General features: G+C 46.8%; 2 protein-coding genes across 6 annotated transcripts in view; one reads left to right on the forward strand and one right to left on the reverse strand.

Annotated features, from left to right (window-relative positions):
• The window catches only part of GPSM1 (G protein signaling modulator 1), a 58,485-nt gene extending 56,393 nt beyond the window's left edge, over positions 1-2,092 (reverse strand). For 4 of the 5 annotated variants that reach the window (XR_014185617.1, XM_082068118.1, XM_082068117.1 and 1 more), the window contains exon 1: positions 1,960-2,092. Coding sequence is in view for 3 of the 5 variants with exons in the window: in XM_082068118.1 (XP_081924244.1) it covers positions 1,960-2,015 (56 nt within the window). In the remaining 2 variants the exon portion in view is untranslated. The remainder of the gene's footprint in view (positions 1-1,959) is intronic. The other variant, XM_082068120.1, reaches the window with a different exon arrangement.
• Positions 2,093-15,594: 13,502 nt separating this feature from the next.
• The window catches only part of CCDC187 (coiled-coil domain containing 187), a gene marked incomplete at its 5' end in the record, with an annotated part of 31,742 nt that continues 29,149 nt past the window's right edge, over positions 15,595-18,187 (forward strand). The window contains 4 exons of the mRNA XM_082067643.1: positions 15,595-15,637; positions 16,356-16,399; positions 17,221-17,314; positions 17,981-18,050. Coding sequence (XP_081923769.1) covers positions 15,595-15,637; positions 16,356-16,399; positions 17,221-17,314; positions 17,981-18,050 — 251 coding nt within the window. The remainder of the gene's footprint in view (positions 15,638-16,355; positions 16,400-17,220; positions 17,315-17,980; positions 18,051-18,187) is intronic.

An 18,187-nucleotide genomic window follows, 5' to 3' on the forward strand; every position in this document is an offset into this window, starting at 1 on the left:
GTCCTCAGAGGTTACACACAGCTGAACTGGATGGGCTCAAATTAGTACCAGATCAAAACCCCCTGGGAAGTAAAGCATTAGCTTAGGCTCAAGTAATCCTTGCTCAGCTCAGGTTTGCAGAGCATTGTCACAGAGTTCAGCGCTTCCCCAAGCCCCACCAGAGATCCTGCGCTCAACACCAGGTGCTGGTCACCGCGGATGTGCCAACCCTACAGAGACTCACGACTGCTCGACTGCTTCCAGAGCTTTGGGCTTCCAATGAGCCTCCCCTTGAGACTCACAGTTCTGCCGTAGCAACAGCATTGAAATAAAAGGCACCAGAAAGGTTAGCAAGAGCGGATGTAACGAGCAGCACAGGACTTCTTCTCCAAAACTGCACACGGTGTGTTATTGCTGCAGCAGAGATACTCCTGACTTTGGTCTCTAAATAGAAGAGTTTGGCCCCATCAGCACGCGGATTGTCAGCTGCGAGCACAACAGAACAGATGCCTTTGTTTAAGAGGGGCTGAATTTAGGGAAATATCAAGGGATATAGTGAAATGAACAAACACTTTTCATTTCTTTGTGACACGCTGCCTTCCACCCCATCCCTCTTCCTAGAAAGAATTCACCACCCCCCGATAAGGGATCTTGCACTCCCTGTGTGCACAGGCTCCTTCTACAGGTCTTACACCTGAGTTACTGCTCCTAACCAAAATAATAATAACAACAATACAGTGAGGAAGGCTGACACCAGTCATTATGGCTTTACCACCCAAACAGTCACCGGAGGTTTCACCTGTCACCCTAGATATTCCTATTGCATGGATTTTGGAGTAATTTATGTCAGGCTAGAAGTTTCTACACTGTGATACAAACTAAGGAAGAAACTTGAAGTTACAATCCAGTTAATAGCTCAGTAAAGACAGAGAGTCTCCATGGATGTGCACAGCCAAGGCCTGAAGAACACTGCAGGGAATTTTAACAGCACCCACCACCCAGACCAAGCCATGGGAGAAGCACATTCACTAGAAAGTTTTCAAGAAAAACAAAAGAGGAAGAAAGAAAAAGATCCAACGTGATTAAAAGCCAAGCCAGTGTTTTCCTCAGCAGCTCCACCGGGTTAGGCAGACCAATGGTTTTAACTCTGCATTCTCTTTTCATTTTCCCAGGAGCTGCTATACAATACAATAAAAACAAGAAACACCTGCTGTCCTAATGAACCAATACTCATTAAACTAGACAACCCACTAGCTGCCATGCTAATTATTGCAATGCATGCCAAGAGAACTGATGAAAAGCTACTACACTGCATATACTCCAAGTTGTTTTTTTCTCTCTCTAGTCCAGATACTGCATTACCTCTACACTTCTGGCTGCTAGAGGAGAAATAAAACACAATGAGGATGAACAGCATAAACAACAATGCTCCAAGCAATGCCGTAAGGCCCCAAATTGACTCCAGTTTAGACTTTTATATTTTTGATCTAAATGAAGAGAACAGGCGAGATACGGTATTTTCATTAACACCAGACAGCCTGAAGCTATTTTTTTCCCAGCCTTGTGTGAATTTCTGTAGCGCCCAATTTTAAAGCTGAGACTTGAAGTCTCTGCAGTGCGATCATGAGCCTCCCATGCAAACGCCCGGCACAGACCAGGTTTCACCATCAGGAGCTGATCGCTCCGGGCCAGTGCCAAGGAAAACCACAGTTTCCCTCCCAGCAACCTCAGCACCCACCACCCTCCGCACGAACAGGAGCTGCCCCACGGAGGAAAAACCGCGTCCTCCGCCTTCTCGCACTCTTGGTGGGTCCCCAGCCGTGCAACAGCTTCTCCCTTCCCCTGGCCGGGCGCGCCCGCCACCCCCGCCCCGCCCCCTCCGGCCACCGAGCGGCCCCGGGGCTCCGCGGGACGCGCTGCCCGCGGCGGGGGCGCCGCCCCGGGAGGGGCCGGGGCCGGTTCCCCCGTGGCCCCGCTCACCTCGAGTAGAGCCGGCGGGCGGCGGAGCCGGGGCTGTCCCCGCCGGGACACGCCATGGGCGCCGGCCCCGCCGAGCCGCCCGCCGCGGCTGCAGCCCGGCACCGGGCAGCGGAGTATGGCAGCGGCGGGAAGTGATGCACCGAGCAAAGAAACTCGCGGGGAGGCCCCTCCTCCGGCTGATGTCAGCCCGCGGCGGGCAGCGGCCCTTCCTCCTCCGCCCGGCCCGCCGTGCTCGGCGCTGCCGCCCGCCCCGGGGCCGCGGCGGGACGGGGAGAGCGGGGCTGAGCAGCCCCGGGCTGGCTTTGCCATCACTGTGCAGGGGAGCATCGGAGCAGCCCTTGCAATAGAGTGGGCTACAGGGCACACTTGTCCCCCGTGTTTAACATCGCATATCAGTCCCTTCCAATCCCTAACATTGTGTGATTAGCGTCTCCACACTCACCTCCAGAGCTACCACAGCAGGGAAAGACAGAAATACAGCAATCACGTACAGACACCATATCTGCATAGTAACATGAAGGCAGTAGCATAGCATTGCTGATTTCTGACCCACACCCTATGTAGCCACTTAATTTCACAATAAGAAGTCTCTAGTTTTGTTTAGCCACAGCTCTTTTGTCCTAGCGAGTAAACACCCACACCTGGAGGCAGTCAGGGGGAGCAGCACAGCTGGCACAGCTGTGTCTGCCTCACCTGAGTCACCGGGGAAGCCACAGAGGCCCGTGCTCTCCCGGTAAGTCTGCACAGGCTGGCTTAGCTACAAAACAAAGCCTGGCTGCTGTCTTTGGTAGTGAGGAATTCACCAGGAAAAGGGATGTTTCCCTCTGGCCCACAGCAGTTTGCTTTCTGTTAATTGTGAACTTTGGGGCCTTCACTATTTACTGTCAGACACATTTAGAGATGGATGCAGGTCATCTTCAAGCACCACACCCAGCTCCCTCTGTTTTCCAAGGCTTCAGATGTTTCTGTAAAAGTCAGTGAGACAGTCGCTCAGCAGAAGCCTGTCTGTAAATTAGTGCCATTTATCCAGCAACAGTAAATTAAACATCGTTATTGTCACAGATATCCCGAAGAAGCACAGATATAAATTGTGGCTTTCAGCAGATTCTAGCAGCTTGCTCTGCAGACACGAGAGCCCTGTGATCAGAGGGAATTCAGAGCCATGCCTTACTTACTGGACTGTCTCACCCTGGGGACCTGCACAAAAACCCCTCTCAAGAGCAAGCGGAGATCCTGCTCAGGAAAACACATCATCAATAACACCCCACTAGCAAACCACAAAAGCCTCTTTCCCAAGAGCTAATTGATTGGGCATTTAAATCCAAAACAAAACCCCATAAACAAACCTGCATCTGTGTCTTAGCTTAGGAATTGTCTCAATTCTGTAGATAAACCACAGCAGAGAAAGCTGAAACTGTTCTGCTGAGAGCTGCTTCCTCAGCCAGGGAGGTATGCTGGTGTCCGAGGTACATGCCATGACACCCCAAAATAGGAACCCCATTGTGCCCTCAAGCAATCAGCTCAAATAGCGCCGCTGGAGGGACTGCGGGCAAACCCATGGGGCAGGCTGGACACTCCTCACACCAGCCGGGTTTTACTGAGAGCAGCAAACACCCTGGTGCAACCAGCTGCTCACAAGCACATGGAGACGAGTAACTGTGCAGCCTTAAGAGATTTTGGTATTTCCAGGGGGTGCGCCCATCTGTGCCTCCACGCTAACCCCTTTTCAAGTCAACAATACTAGTGCAAAAGACGGAAACCAGCTGCTGTTGCTGCTGGCTACAGCCCTTCTCAACGGCAGGAGACAGAGGGGGCTTGGCTGCCCTCGGCCCAGCGTTTAATGAATATGGGCAGATGGAGGAACCGGCCTTCAGAGAAACAATGCTGGAAAGGGGAGCAAAAGAAAGGCGGGTGGAGGCCAGCTTCCAATCTGGGCTCTGGCCAGACAAACGGTATTCCACAGAGCTCTGGGCAGATGGGTCACCCAGACTTTAATGACACAGGAATCACTGGGTCAAATTCCACGGCCTGGGTTATGCAGGAGGTCAGACTAAGATGAGCATAATGGTCCCCTTTGGCCTTAAAATCCATGAATTTTCAATGGACAATTTATCATCTGACAAACTCAGCTTCTTTTTCTTCTGTAGAAGTGGTAAACAGGTCACAATAAATTTGAATTCATTAGATGAAATAATTCAATTACTTTGCTGTGGGTTGGGTTTGGTTAACCCTACATATTCATGCCAAGAAGCTCCCTGCAAGTACTTGGACCTGAGCCACAATTCAGATCCACTTGTCAGCTGCAATGAAACCTCAGCTGCAATGAAACAGGAAAATTACAAGAGTACAGAGAAAAAGAAACCCCAATAGCTTAAAAATGCCACTAATTCATCTGGTGACTTGTGTCCACAGCATGTCACGTGTTGGGAAGGACGTGGAGCAATTATTAATAGAAACACTCCAGATGAATGTGACAAGTGTGACCTATGAGGAAAAGGTAAAGAAATTGATTTGTTCCTTTCAGATAAGATCAAGAGGAGGTGGAGTAGTAATCTTTAAACATGAAAAGGGCTGCTGCAAAGAGCAGCATGAAGGAGAAATGGATCATGGAAAAGGGGGTAGGATACAAAATCCTCGGTCTAGAATCCATCACAGGAGATGCAGGGGTCACATCAGTTAGTCAGACATTACCTATCTCTGCACCTCCAACAGCTTTTTGTTTCTGCAGTCTTAAGGCACCACTGATTCCTAATAAAGAGCAAATTACCTACATCATCCTCTTCCTCTCAGTTACTCAAGGTCTCTATGTCTATATCACAACGCTAAGCAACAGGACTGCAGGATCCTTCAAACTTCTTGAGCAGTTGTTAATACTTCTTTTAAAAATTGATGTCCAAATCTATCACAACACAACATGAAAGAGCTCCAACTATTGTCACACTTCACACTGCTTGGAAGGGACAACCACGAAAGCAACAAGGCACAGAAAGCTGAAGGGAAGACAGCGAGACAGTAACACAGAGTTGTGATGGTCAACCAGCAAATCTGGCTAGTCATTTAAGGATTGCTAGGACTTGGGAACATTCCTCTACTGCCTCCATGTCTTCATCATCCAGACACACGGAGTCAGGCACTCCCTCCAAAACACAAAGGTCTCTCTTAATTAGCAGGGAAGCTTTCCTGCGGCTCACAACATGGGTTGCTGGTGGCCTCTGCTGGGGTTTGTGTGCAAAAGGAGCACTGCGGTTCGGATTCCCGGAGCTGACAGACCCCAGCTGAAATCTCTGCCAACTGGCACTGTAATTGTCAGCTCTTACTGACAAGAGCTGTAAGTAAATACCATCACCGTGCACCGTGTTTTTGCAAAGTGATTACAAAATAATGTCTACCTAGCCCTCCTGGGGAAGGAATAAGAATTAATGTCTGAAGATCTTAAATGTGTTACTGAGCTGTGAGCAAAGTAGTTCGAATAAGCCTGAAAACAGCGTGAAGATTGGTAAGAGAGGAGTTAGCATTATTTAAAGAAAAGAAGGGAATAATAGAAATGCCCCTGGAGGGTTCAAAGGCTGGTGTGCAAATTGGGGCCACACACAGCCTGTCTGAACCAGGAACATTTGCTTTGGCTTTGGGATTTTCATTAAACATAATTACATGAGTTTCAACAACGGTCTCCTCAGAACAGCCCAGAGCCATCCAGGAAGCTTGGGAGAGGACGGGGACGGGTTTCAGCAGGAGCACTTGGCCGTTCCTGTTATTTAAAACAACATTAAATGAACCTGCTGGGGAGACTGGCCCAGCTTGCCCTGGCGCTGCAGCCCAGTGCTGAGTCTCTGCAGACACCCTCGTCTTCCTCCTTTCCTGGAATCCCACTGGTGTGGTCGGTGTTTCAGCTCAGCTTTGCCACAAATTCCCTGAGAGCCAGTCTGACCGATGGGCCTGGAGGGAAATCTGGAGCTGACTGCGATATCCAAGAGAGATGACACTGGATAAGCAGCTGGGGGGATGTGAACAGCCTTGGCGTTATTAATTGCCTCTCACGTGCCCCCAGGCAGCTCCGTGACGTTTGCAGCAAGCCGGACATGCTCGAGCAACATATGGATTTCTGCTGCCTTTTCATGTCTTGGTAAATTCCCATCGCTTCTCACTGCTTCAGGGCACGTGAGCTCCTATTCCTGCAGAATTTAACAGCCTGCAAGGTGCTGACTTCAAGAGGTGTTCTTAGGTCTCCTACCCAAGCTCCAGGAGGGGATGGGAGTCTCCCTTGTGCTTCAGCAGAAATATTCTGGCCTTTTTGTGGGCTTGGAAGCCTCGAGTGGCAGTAACAGAGAGCTTTTCTTGGAGGCATTTTATCAAAGCTTTATTGCTCAGGCAAACACCCCAGAGCTCCGAGTCATGATCGGCTCATATTTACAATGATGGCAATGGGTTTGTTTAACCAGCTTCAATTTCCAATAGTCAACAGACGAAAATCTGTTTCTCCTGCTGGAAGTCTGGGAAAACTTCCTGTTAGCATTAACTGACATAAGAAATACTCTTTTGTTGTACTTGAAAGCCTGGGGGGAAAAATACACATTTTCACCTTTGAAGGGGGCTTTATTTCCTTTTTAAATTGTAACTGTTGCTAATGACGTTAATTACAAACAAGCCTGTTTGGGTTTGTTTTTAGAACAGACTGCCAATATTTACACTTTAATTGCTTGTTTAGTCAAGCTTCTGCAAGTGCTTTGCAAACACTCACTGTGGAACTGACAGGGCTTGTTTCTGTGTAACCAACCCCCAGCTCGGGGGATCAGGAGGAGCAGATGAAGGGACTCGGTGTCACCAGCCACCCCGCCGGGTCACAGAGGCTCCCGCAGCACCCGCCTGCGTCCCCCCGGCCCCAAACCAGCCCCTTGTGACAGGAAGCACGTTCTGGTTCTAACCAAAGCTGCAGTCTAACCACACAGGCTCAGGTCTAAACCCATTTCTCGATCAGCAATGAAAACCAATGTGAAAATATCACCATTTACGGCTCAACTCTGCTAAGTGTTTATGGCAGGATATACATTTTTTTTTCTACATTTCTACATTAAGCAGCATTATTTTCTAAAAGTAATAATGCTCATTTTAGCACTGATGACTGGCACGCAGTACGCTCCGCACCATTAATGCTGATTTCTGAGCAAATAACAGAACACAAGCAAAGTTTCAAAGGCCTGAAGAGAGACTAATAGTGAAATGAAGTATCTTAGAAAAGTAACTGGGATGACTCAAGTAACTTTAGCCTCGTTAGTCCAATACTGATGCCATGGTAATGTGGGACACAGTCAAAAGGGCTGCGGAATGTCAATCCATTGCTCCAGAAAACTGCTCATCAAACCTGCAATCTTTCTTTTGAGGAGATTAGAAATTAGGTTAATAAAGATAATTCTGCTGACATAATAGACTTAGACTTCTGCAAAGCAGCTGACTTAATCTTGCATGACATTCTGTTAAAAATAGTACTCAACAAAATCAATGTAGCTTATGTTAAATGAGTGGAAAATTTGGTAACATGCATCTAAAACTAATTATCTGATGGAGGAATTTCTAATGTGTCCAAAAGGATTTACTCTTGGTACAGTGTTATTCAACATTTTTATCAATGATCTGCCATTACTGGTAAAGTTCATGTAAAAAATGAAATTCAGAAGAATAGTAACAATTAATGGGCGAAGTGGGATTGGATTGTTTGGTAGGTTGGGACACTATGGAGCGTGTGTTCCAGCATGGCCGAACATCTCTGCATTTCCAGTTCTGATGACAAGAACAAGATGAAAAAGCACCTGCTGAAATAAAGGGGCTGTGAAAAGGCTCTCGGGGCTTTGGGAGGCGACAAACCAAGTGAGAGCACAAAGCAAAGAACAGAAACATCAGCTACAGGAGGGATGCCGAATCAGCACTTCAATTGATTGAGCTTGCTTAAGTGAATTTTAAGGTGTGACTGAATCTCAGGTGACAGTTAACTCCATAGACAAGAACATTTCTGGGAATAGGAAGCTTTTTAGTCAAGTAGAAAGAGGCACATCCAGAACTTGCAGCTAAGCAAATCCAGACTGGAAATAAGATGTGATGTTTAAATGTAGGTAATTAAACAGTGGAACAGGTAACTACTTAGGAACTGGTGCACCCTCCATTAGTTGGTATCTGAAAGAATGGTGTTTAAATATGCTGCAGTTCAAACACAGGTTCAGCATCTGCTGAGTGAGTGTGTTTGCGTTATGTCAGAACTCTAATTAGACAATCTCTCCATTATCTGTAAAACCACTCTTCTTGCTTTACATATTGATCAGTTTTGTCTACCGATATTTGATATTTTCCCTGGACTGGCAAATCTCAACATTAAGGCTGACATGACAGTAGTGTTTTTAGTGTAATGTGTACTGCAGTATCGATCACACTATGTGATTAACAGCCTGTGTTGCCTAAGGGATGAAATGAATATTAACGTTTGCTCAAGTTGTCTGTTGAGATCAAATATTTGTGTCCTTTGTTGATTGCAGCCTGAAGGCTGTGTTGGCCTCTCGGAAATGAACAGAGTCCTGATTCGGAATGGAAGGTTGTGGGGTGCAATGTGTAGTGTTGGTCTATGTTTGCAATCCCGTGCCCTCAGTTTTCCTTGGGAAAGCAAAGGGGGTGAGTGAAGGCAGCGAAGCTGCTGCTCAGGGCAGTGTCTGCTGCTTTCGCCTTCCAGAGCTGTTAATGATGTTGTCATAGAAACATAAAAGGGGCACGTGGGAACCTTCCTGTCCGGGCTGCGCACAGAACCGCACGTTTCACTTAGGTCTATAAACTTATTGCCTTTCTGCCAGATCGCACAATTCATGAAGTCCAGGTTTTCCTACCCAATTCTTGCATCGTGGTGACAGTCCTTGCTCACAGGGGCTCGGTCCCTAATAACTGTCATTTTCAGGTGTCCAGGGCCTGTTCTTTCTTTCAGTGCAGTAACATGCCCACCAACTTTGCTGCAAGCAAACAGAAATTCCTCAGGGTCAGCTTCTCTACTTACATAACCTCTATTTACTGTCACAGGGCTGCACCACTTCACATCAGCAGAGTTCAGCCTTCGAACATATGCTATGTTTATTTTCCATTGGAGATGGGTGTGCAGCTATTATCTATTTTCCTTTGCGCTTAGCTCCATATAGATTAATTTTGTCAATAATGGGGGAATATATTTGCTGGTTTAAATTATTATCCAAGGAGACAGAAAAAAACTCCACAAGTCCAGACAGAAAAATTCCGGTCACAGTCGCAAATGATCTCAGGTTAAATGACTGTGCTGTCTGGCATCCCGGGGGAGAGCAGCAATGCAACCGTGGCAAATCTGAAGGCAACCTGACTTGACAGAGCGTAACAAGGCAGAAGACAGTCTGTTGTGTTGACTTTACGCTGCTGCTTCTCCATTAACAATATATTGGATTGGCGCTCAGTAGTAAAGCAAATACAATCAAGGGGAAATTGTGTGAATTTATGAGCAAAGGGTCAATGGCCCCAGGGATATATAAAGCTCTTTTACTCTCATAACCTCTCGTAGTCACCCGTACTGGTGACTGAAGCGGGACTGAGCAGATCAGCTCTGATGCAAGACAGATGTTTTGCATCCAGACGAGCTGTCACGGTGCATTCGCACACACCACAACGCCCTGGCCTGCCCAAGAGTTTCTGCCTAGGGTGTCAGATAAGCTTCTCACTGTGTCATTTGCAAGTGATACAGGTCTGAGATTAATGACCTGCGCATTGTTGCGTGGAGATAAAGAACTACAAGGTGGCAGGAGGGATTCTGGAAGCACTGAAGGTCCAGGGAAAGCTCTACAGAGAGGAAAACACACAAAAGGGAAGTGGAACCAGATTTTGTTTGGACTACTTGGATTTCGAACATAAAACTCTTCTTGAAGGAAGAGGCTGAAATCCTGTCATTCTTGGTAGTTCTTTGATGCTTTGTTGAAAGGTTGAAGCAGAACAAAGTAGCATTTAAATAAAAAGCTGTGGAACACAGTAAAACACACTTACAGAATATACAGGGCTTTGGGTCTTTGCTGACAAGGAGGCTGTATTCTCCAGCTCAAAAGGAATTTTCCTTCTTATACTTAACATCACAAATATACCCAGGTTTGTACTAAACTGCATATTTAAATCCAGTCACACTAAGCCCAGGGTACATAAATCAGGAGATTTTGAGCTTTGTTACTAGATATGACAACAAGGCAAGTTACTTAAGCTCATGCAGTTCTGTAGGAGCTAATGAGCATAGCGTCAGTTCCATGTACATCAGATTTAACCATTGCCCTTAGCTGGGAGCAGCACCAGATGTGTGGAGGCTGATCCAGGAGAGGATTACGTGGCACTGTCACCCAGGTCTTGGTGATGTCTGGTAATGAAGGCAGCACTGCGAAAATAATGTTGTCTCATACCACTCCGTATATTGCTGTACTTGAATGTCAATAAATGGGAGAATCTGAAAACAGTAAGTCACTCCTCACTCGTCTGTTCTCTTGTTACAGAAGCAGTTTGTGGCTTACAGCACGCTTGGTGTCACTTACAGGTGTAACAAGCTGGTCTGGGGGCCTTTACCTGATGGACTCTTCCCCAGCTCCAAACCAAAAGCACAAACTGGGCAGCATGATTGGGCTGTGGGGTCTGTTAAAGCATCTGCAGGGCTGTGCAAGCAGGGAGTGGACTCTGCTCCTCCTCTCTTTGAGTTTGTTGGGCACCGGTGTGGTGCATCCCTGAGCCCACTGCTGTGTTTTGGAGCACAGGGAACAAACAGGTGCCTGCTTGTTGCGTGCCTGGCCCAGCCCTCACCAAAACCCACAAGAATCTTTGCATCCTCTTCTATGGGTTTTAGATCAGGCTTTAAGACACCTCATAACTTCGTACTCCTGCAATTCTCCCCACCCACCTACCCTTCCTTTTTCATTTTACAGTGCATGGAGACAGTGTGCAAGGAGATGTGCCATTTTACCTGTAGACTGTTGATTTAAATTGCCTAGTCCCAGCTCGGTGCTATAAATCCTCCCATGCAGCTGGAGAGCCGGGTTTCCTCCAGCGGGTTTCCATGGCAACGCTGCGCTCTCCCTCCTCCAGCTGCACAGTGCGGGCAGCCCCCCTCCCGCACTTCACATTCCACTCACATGTCTCCTGTTGATAGGAAAAACACCCAAATAGGCCATGGATAGTCATTTCTTATCTTAACACCCGTTCCCCAATAACGGGATGATAGATACGTATTTAGTACATAAAAAGAACACTTGCCCTTTTCCAGACATTGTTTGGCATGCAGCACAACGTCCAGATATTCCGAAGGTCTAGTTCTTCTCTGACACACATTATTGTTGGTTTTTAAGGACATAACAGGAAAATATGAGCTTAATATTTCCTTGTGTTTCTGGCTGTAATCACTACAGAGGAAGTGTGTCTATATTGGCACCAGCAAAAATTCTGCAGCCAGGGTCAGGCTCGTCCCTCTGGGTCTCTGAGTGTTTTACATGATTATTGCTGGTTTACAACATTACCTGTGGAGGAAGAAATTTGTGTCTTATCTTGGGAGCTGTGATATGGAATTGTTAATGGGACAGCCCATTTATCTCAGTCTTATTTTGCTGCTGATTTACGAGCTGATAAGAACCCTCAAGAATGACTTAAATATGTAATGGGCAACCCCATGCCCTTTGCAGGTTCAAATCAAGTCCCAATTTATTTCTTTTTGTCCCTTTTCCTTTCAGCTCATGTTTTGTCACAGATTTCAGTGGGTGCAGCACCGGGCCCTGGGCTGACAGACTTCAGAGCGGTACACTTCTTTTTTAATCAACTGCCTCTTCACACCATATGCTTATTATAAAATGTATGTCACATCCAGCTTGCAAGCGAAGTCTAAATTTGTGCTTTGATTGTTTGCTAACTGAGAATTGCTGTGAAAAGTGGTTTACAATGTAAATTGCTTAGTCAGGCACTGGGAGAAAAAAAATGCAACCACCACCAGTCAAAACCAAACAAATACCATTTCCTTTCCTTTTAGCAGGACGTGTTTCCCAAAAGTGAGGGAACTCAACGCTCTTGCAAAGCCAGGCACACAGAGCAAACCGGCAAGAGAAAGAAGGGGATGTGTCTGCCACAGCTGCAAATTATCGCTTATATATGCCTTGGAGTGTATCTGCTGGGTGCAAAGTGTAGCTGCGTGATATGCAGCTGTTTCAAAACACAGAGACTTAGGAGGAATTTCTGGGTTTGGTTCACATACATATGCACTTCCTGAATTTTGCTAGGCCTTGTGGGTTATTGGTTTAAATATTTCCTAAACAGCGACAGTGCCCAAGGGCGGAAACTGAAGCTTCTGGGAGGTGAACCTGCAGCTTGGACCATGTCAAACCAGCCTCCAGGCTCCAAACAGCTTTGTATGGGGTTGAGCAATTACCAACCCCATTTGCCTTTGTGTTGCAGAAGCCCCAGAAATCCAGGTTGCAGCTCAACGTGCCGCAGTGTTGTGCGTCCTCCGTCATCCTCGTGCATCTCCCTTCATCATTGTGCATCCCCCTTCATCATTGTGCATCCCCCTTCATTGTCATGCACACAAGTGTAATGGTAGCAGGAACTGCTGGCTGGGAAAAGCAGAGTCTCATATCTGGACAACGGGCTCTGTGTGGGATAATCTCATGCGGTGGGTTAGCAGCCTCTCTTGGCAGATCCTTAGCTGCGAGAAACTCGGCAATATCCTTTCCAGAAAAAACCCTAAAATGGCTTTTGTAAAACCTCCACTGGGTATGCGATAGCCCATAGTGTAATTTGCTAAAAGCAGTAGGCGGTAGCCTGAGTATCTCTGTAGGGGAAATTCAGTGTTTGAGGACTGATGCATAATAAATGCCATATGAATGAAAACATGGAGCCTAAATCTGTCTTAGTTCCACGTGACAGGAGCTGTGGAGTTGTCAGGTCAGAGCCGTACATGAATGGCTCATTTTGCTCATACAGGTCTAAATTACAAATCCAAATGGATTTGCTCCTATCTGCCTTGGCTCACGCTTGGCTCCCTGACTTGGGAGTTTCCTACACTGCAGAAGTGGGATTTGGCCCAGCGATCGGTTTCGCTTCATCTCTCAGCAGATTTGTGGTCTAACACTCCAAGATGTGCAGCACAACACGCTGGCAATCTGTCACTCTCCTGGCTCTCGTTAGCTCCAGCAGCTTGCTGAGAAAAAATGGTGCCAAAATAGATGCTGGTCTGACCTGAGGGACCTCAGCAGCATCACCTGGGCGCAGCGAGAGCTCTGCCTGTCACTGCACGTGGGTTCCAGCTCTGCCTGGCTCCTCCACCATCCCAGCAGGCTGGGGCTGGCCCTGGGCTTTCCTGGTTCCTGTCACAGCCTCCCATTTTACCAAAACTTCACCAAAAGCTGCCCTCCCACTGCTGAGGTTTCACGTTACTGTTCTCTCTTGTCTCTTGGGTGGACCAGTTTACTTGGTACGTGGCTGCCCGGGAACCCTGCGGCTCCAATTAGGGCACTTATCACTTGCTGCGGTTCCCATCTTGGACAGGCTCTGCATTCCTAGCACTGAAGCCTCTAATCAGGCCAAAATTTTGGCTTGGAACAGCTTGACACGGGAACTTCATGACTCCAGTCTGCAGCTCAGGAATTCCTTGTTTGCTCAGATTGGAAAAGCTAAAATGCTGGGGATGTGATATTTATTAGATTAGCAGACAGAGCCTGGTTCTTCCTGAGAACTTCTCTAGAGACCACAGGGATCCATGTACATGAAAGGATGTGGTGTCAGTATCTTGCCTCACCATCTGAGTGCTTTTCCAGTAATAATGAACGCTTACGATACTGACATTACTGCTTAAAGGAAAACTGTAGAATTATGGACAAATAACTGAGGACATCAACCAGTAAAAAGAGCCAGATTCAATATAAACCAAAATGCTGATGAAACAGTATATCAGTCTCCTCTGCTCGGCAGTGAGGTGGGACCTAGAAGAGGATAAAAAGCCTTTGCTCAGGGTACTTAACTGAATTTCAACCCATGACACAGAGAGGTAAGCGATGGCCACTGCTGTAGACTCCTGTCTGCGAGCTGCGCTTGCCCTCTGCTGTTTGCTGAATAAACTGTTCCTTCTGCTTCGTCCCAGTTGGGAGAGTAAGAACAGCAAGACCTGAAGAACCAGAATGGTCAACCCCAGATTTCAAATCCTTAAAAACTGTGACATTTAAAAAAGTGACACCCACAAAGTTGGAAAAGCCTTATCTGAGACTTAAGCATACATTTAGTTTATATTATCAAGATTATTTTTTTTTTTCTTTGTAATCACAAAGACCAGAACACCCCTCTGCCTTCTTTTCCCCTCCCTAAATAAAAGCCAATACTCAGAATGGAGCCCCCTGCTCTCTTGAGACCAGGAATTCGGGTGCGAAGAGTGTGCTGCTGAGAGCAGGACCAAAGGCTGGATGAGCCCACAGAGGACGATGTGAGAAGGGCCCTGGGATGACAAGAGGTGCCCTGCAGAGAGGAAAGGTGCCCTGGGACGAGGACACAGACAAGCCTGGTTTCTCCCCGTGCTCTGGCACTATATTTTCCCTCCATCCCAGAACTGCAGAGCTGCTTCCAGCTGGGCCCCAGGTTGGTGCCCCTGTCCCTGTGCTGCCGTGCCCTCTCCTCTGCAGCCGTCCAGCCGCAGGAGCGGTGATCGCCAGGATGCCAGGCGCCCTGGAAAGGACGCAAGGGCTTGTCAAGAAAGCCGCTGGCATCTTGCCACATGTTTGCAAGCTGAGATCAGCCCTCAGGCTCCTCTCCTTGCTGTTTGTTTTCCTCTCTGCTCCTAACAGCCTCTCCCTGTGCTGTCGCTACTGTCGCCCTGCACAGAAGGGCTCAAACAAAGGTGTGGTGAGGGCTGGTGGGACTCCAAACGTCCTCCTGTGCTCATGGGCAGGGCAGGGACTGGCCTGGTGCTTGTCTCAGAGGAACTTCTGCACTCCCAGCTGGTGCCAGGGAGCTGGTGCCTGCGATGGCTCAGCCCTGGGAAGGAGCAGCGAACACCACGTTCGGTGCTGAGATCTTTCTTCCAACTTCCTTTGGAAGTGGCTTTTGGGATTAGCCACTGTAGAAAGGCTGGAGCCCTGGCACAGATGAGCTCTAAAGGGCTTCTCTTAGGTGCTTTTGCACAGCTTTGAAGTGGAGATTTTGTTCCATGCACGGACAAGGCTTCAGAAGGTAAGTGTTAAGCAGGCAGTGGCAGGGTGACATGGGAGGGAACTGGCGTTCTTGACTCTCTGATCATAGAGTCATTGCCCCCGTTAAGATCATCAGAGTCCTGAGCTCCCAGCGCAGCTCTTCAGGGTGTGCTGGCCCAGAGCAGGACATGTACCAACCGTGTCACATCCTCGTCTCTCCCCGAGACTCCCTCACAAGGCTGAGAAAATGAATGATAATATGTAACATTTGCAAACACCCCAGAAATGTATATGAGGAGGGTCTTTACGGGCATCAGCAATTATAGCTGAGATAAAATATATATAGGGATAAAAATGACCTAGTCTGTTCTCAAAGGGCAGCAATAACTAGTCCTTTTGCATGGTTATTTCAGACTCAGATATCAAGTAAGCAGAGCTCTAGCACAGCTGAAAGATGGATAACAGGTTTGCATCTGGAGAATCGGGTCCTCTGGCTGGTATGTGAATAATGAACTTCCATCTTTGTAGAGTCCCGCTCAGAGACTTGGACAACTTTATTTTAAATCAAGGATTTCTTGCTTATTGTAAGACTTTGGTGCTTAGGTTAATCTGGATTGCATGACTTCAAACACAATAGGGTAAATATTTTGAAGGGTCTTGAACAGTTTTGTAACTGTGCTTGTAGCTCTTACAGCAACATCGAAACTCCCCATTTCATGCTGTTTCCTAAGAGAGACCTGCTCTTTGAATCTTAGCCTCAAGCCATCGAGACTCAGTTACTGTTGAATGCATGCAGTAAGTTCACACGAGGAACTTCTGCTTTGTTGTTTTCTCTATAAAAAGACACGATCCATTTATACTTTCACAAATAATCTTGTATGGTTTTGTGTAAGTAACTACTACCAAGTAGGACTGAAATGGGAGAGTTCAGCTCAGTCTTTCTCAACTACATGCAAAACTGCCAGCTAGTATTGGTGAGGATTTTGCTGAATAAGGACTAGCGTGGCTCAAAGAGCATTAGCTCTGACAGAACTAAGCACACATCGAAAACAAGCCGTATATAAAAGCAGTACAGACCAATTTTCCAGGAGCAGTTCTGTGCTTCAGCCACCAGCTCTATAAACATTTCTGGCTTGGGCATGAGGGGAAGTTGTCTGCAGTGAAGACACGTGTGAAGAGCTGCTGAAACATGTCTTCTGTCTCTGGTTTCTGCAGATGTGGCCCTGGCTTGGCAGAGCCTTCAGAAAGCCAAAGCAGTGGTACGTTCAGTTCAGGGGATGCTTGCTGTCACATGCCTTTATCACTCTCTGTCACCTACCTGTACATTACCTCCACAGCATTTTCTTTCATGAATATACTATAACTGAAGGCAATGTAAACATGCCACATGGCTTGTTCTTTTGCAATGAATGTATAACCTCTTGAATAATTTGTTAAATGACAAAAAGGGGATAAGGAGAAAAGTGAGGAATCTTACCAAATTTCACACCACTCCAGAATTATTAACAAGAACAGATAAAGGTTCTCCTTGCTTGTGGTTGTAGCCCTGAGCAGAGTGGTAGCTGACACTGAGCCAGGACACCCTCTGAATTCTCCCTGTCTTGTTGCCCTCTTAGTAGGAAACATAATGATGTTTATATCAGGCACAGCAGCTGCAATCCTAACAGTGAAATCGCTTGGATGGATGCATAACATCAACCAAATACATGCAGCGTTGCTTGCGCGGTCAGGGCCTGACCCTGGGATCACACTGTTTCGGTTGCTGCTGGCTGGGGTTACTTCCAGCTTACGCTGTTTTTAAAACATCACAACAGCCCTGGTAAAAGTCTGAGGCACACATACCTGCAAAGTGTAAAGAATGGAGAGAGGTTATTCCACCTCTTATCTTCCCAGGCAGTTGCATTCTTTCCAACTGTAGGAAATAGCACATGGAACGTGCTCAGACACGCCGGTGTTTACAGAGTAACTAGGAGCTGCAAAATTAACCAGAGAAACAGTGCACGCCAGCAAAGGCTACTGAAGGAGAAAAAACACAACAAACATATGTCTCCCTTCAAAAGAAAAATCTGCCTTTTCACAGCTACAAAGGATTGAAAACAAATGTTATCATCAAACGTGGAGTTGTGCCAAATCACAGGCAGCCAGAAGAAAGCTTTGGCAAGGAAAAAGCTTTGGTGAGTTCTGAGTTCCTGGGAAACGGCTGAGACATGGACACTACCGTGGTGCTGGGGGGAAGGGAAGGTGACAAGAGATAGTGGAAGTCCCTCTTTATTGAGGAAAGTGTGTATTTTCATCAGCTTCCTACCAATGTTCCCAGGAGAGCATCACAATGTGCGTTCACACCTTGCTGGAGAGAGCTCAGGCAATAGAGCATTAATACTACCAGCTGCAGCAAAGTAAAAGCCACTTTTGCTTGTCCTCTGAGATTTTTTTTCCTACACATAACTGAAATTTTATAAATACAGAATTTTGTTAGTTTATTTTTTTGCAGGAAATGCGTAATGTGTTTAATCTCTAAATATGAAGTGGGATAACAAAAACCAGGAAGTTTGACCAAATTCCATGAGACTCTTTAATGACAAGAACAGACTTAACTTGTTATTATTTTCCCATCTGCTGGATATTTGTTTTTTGAGATGGCTTATTGACTGGGAACAGTTTAAGCTACCGGCCTTTAATATTTCTGGATGCTATTTGCTCCCTAAGCAGAAGGGCTTCGCTCAGTGTCTGGACTCATTCTGGGTAACAGGGATAGCAGGAGAGGTGTCTTGAGCTTAGAGGCTTTGCTGGAGCTTGTGGTTTTGCATGTGAATGCTTCTTCTGATTTCACTACGCTGTAGATGTCAAGAGGAACAGAGATGAAACAGCTTTGAATGAGAGAAAGAGCAATGAGATTCCTCCAGCCCGCAGGTAAATAATAACCTTAATGTACAGCTCTTGTGGATGAAGAGGCAAAGGCACACATAAAGAGATTTGAAATTCTGGGATGCAGGACTTCAGAAAAAGTTTAACACTTTATGAGAAATAAAGAAAAAGTCACCCTCAGA

Source organism: Streptopelia decaocto, assembly GCF_964273445.1.
Source record: "Streptopelia decaocto genome assembly, chromosome: 17".
Classification (NCBI taxonomy): Eukaryota; Metazoa; Chordata; class Aves; order Columbiformes; family Columbidae; genus Streptopelia; species Streptopelia decaocto.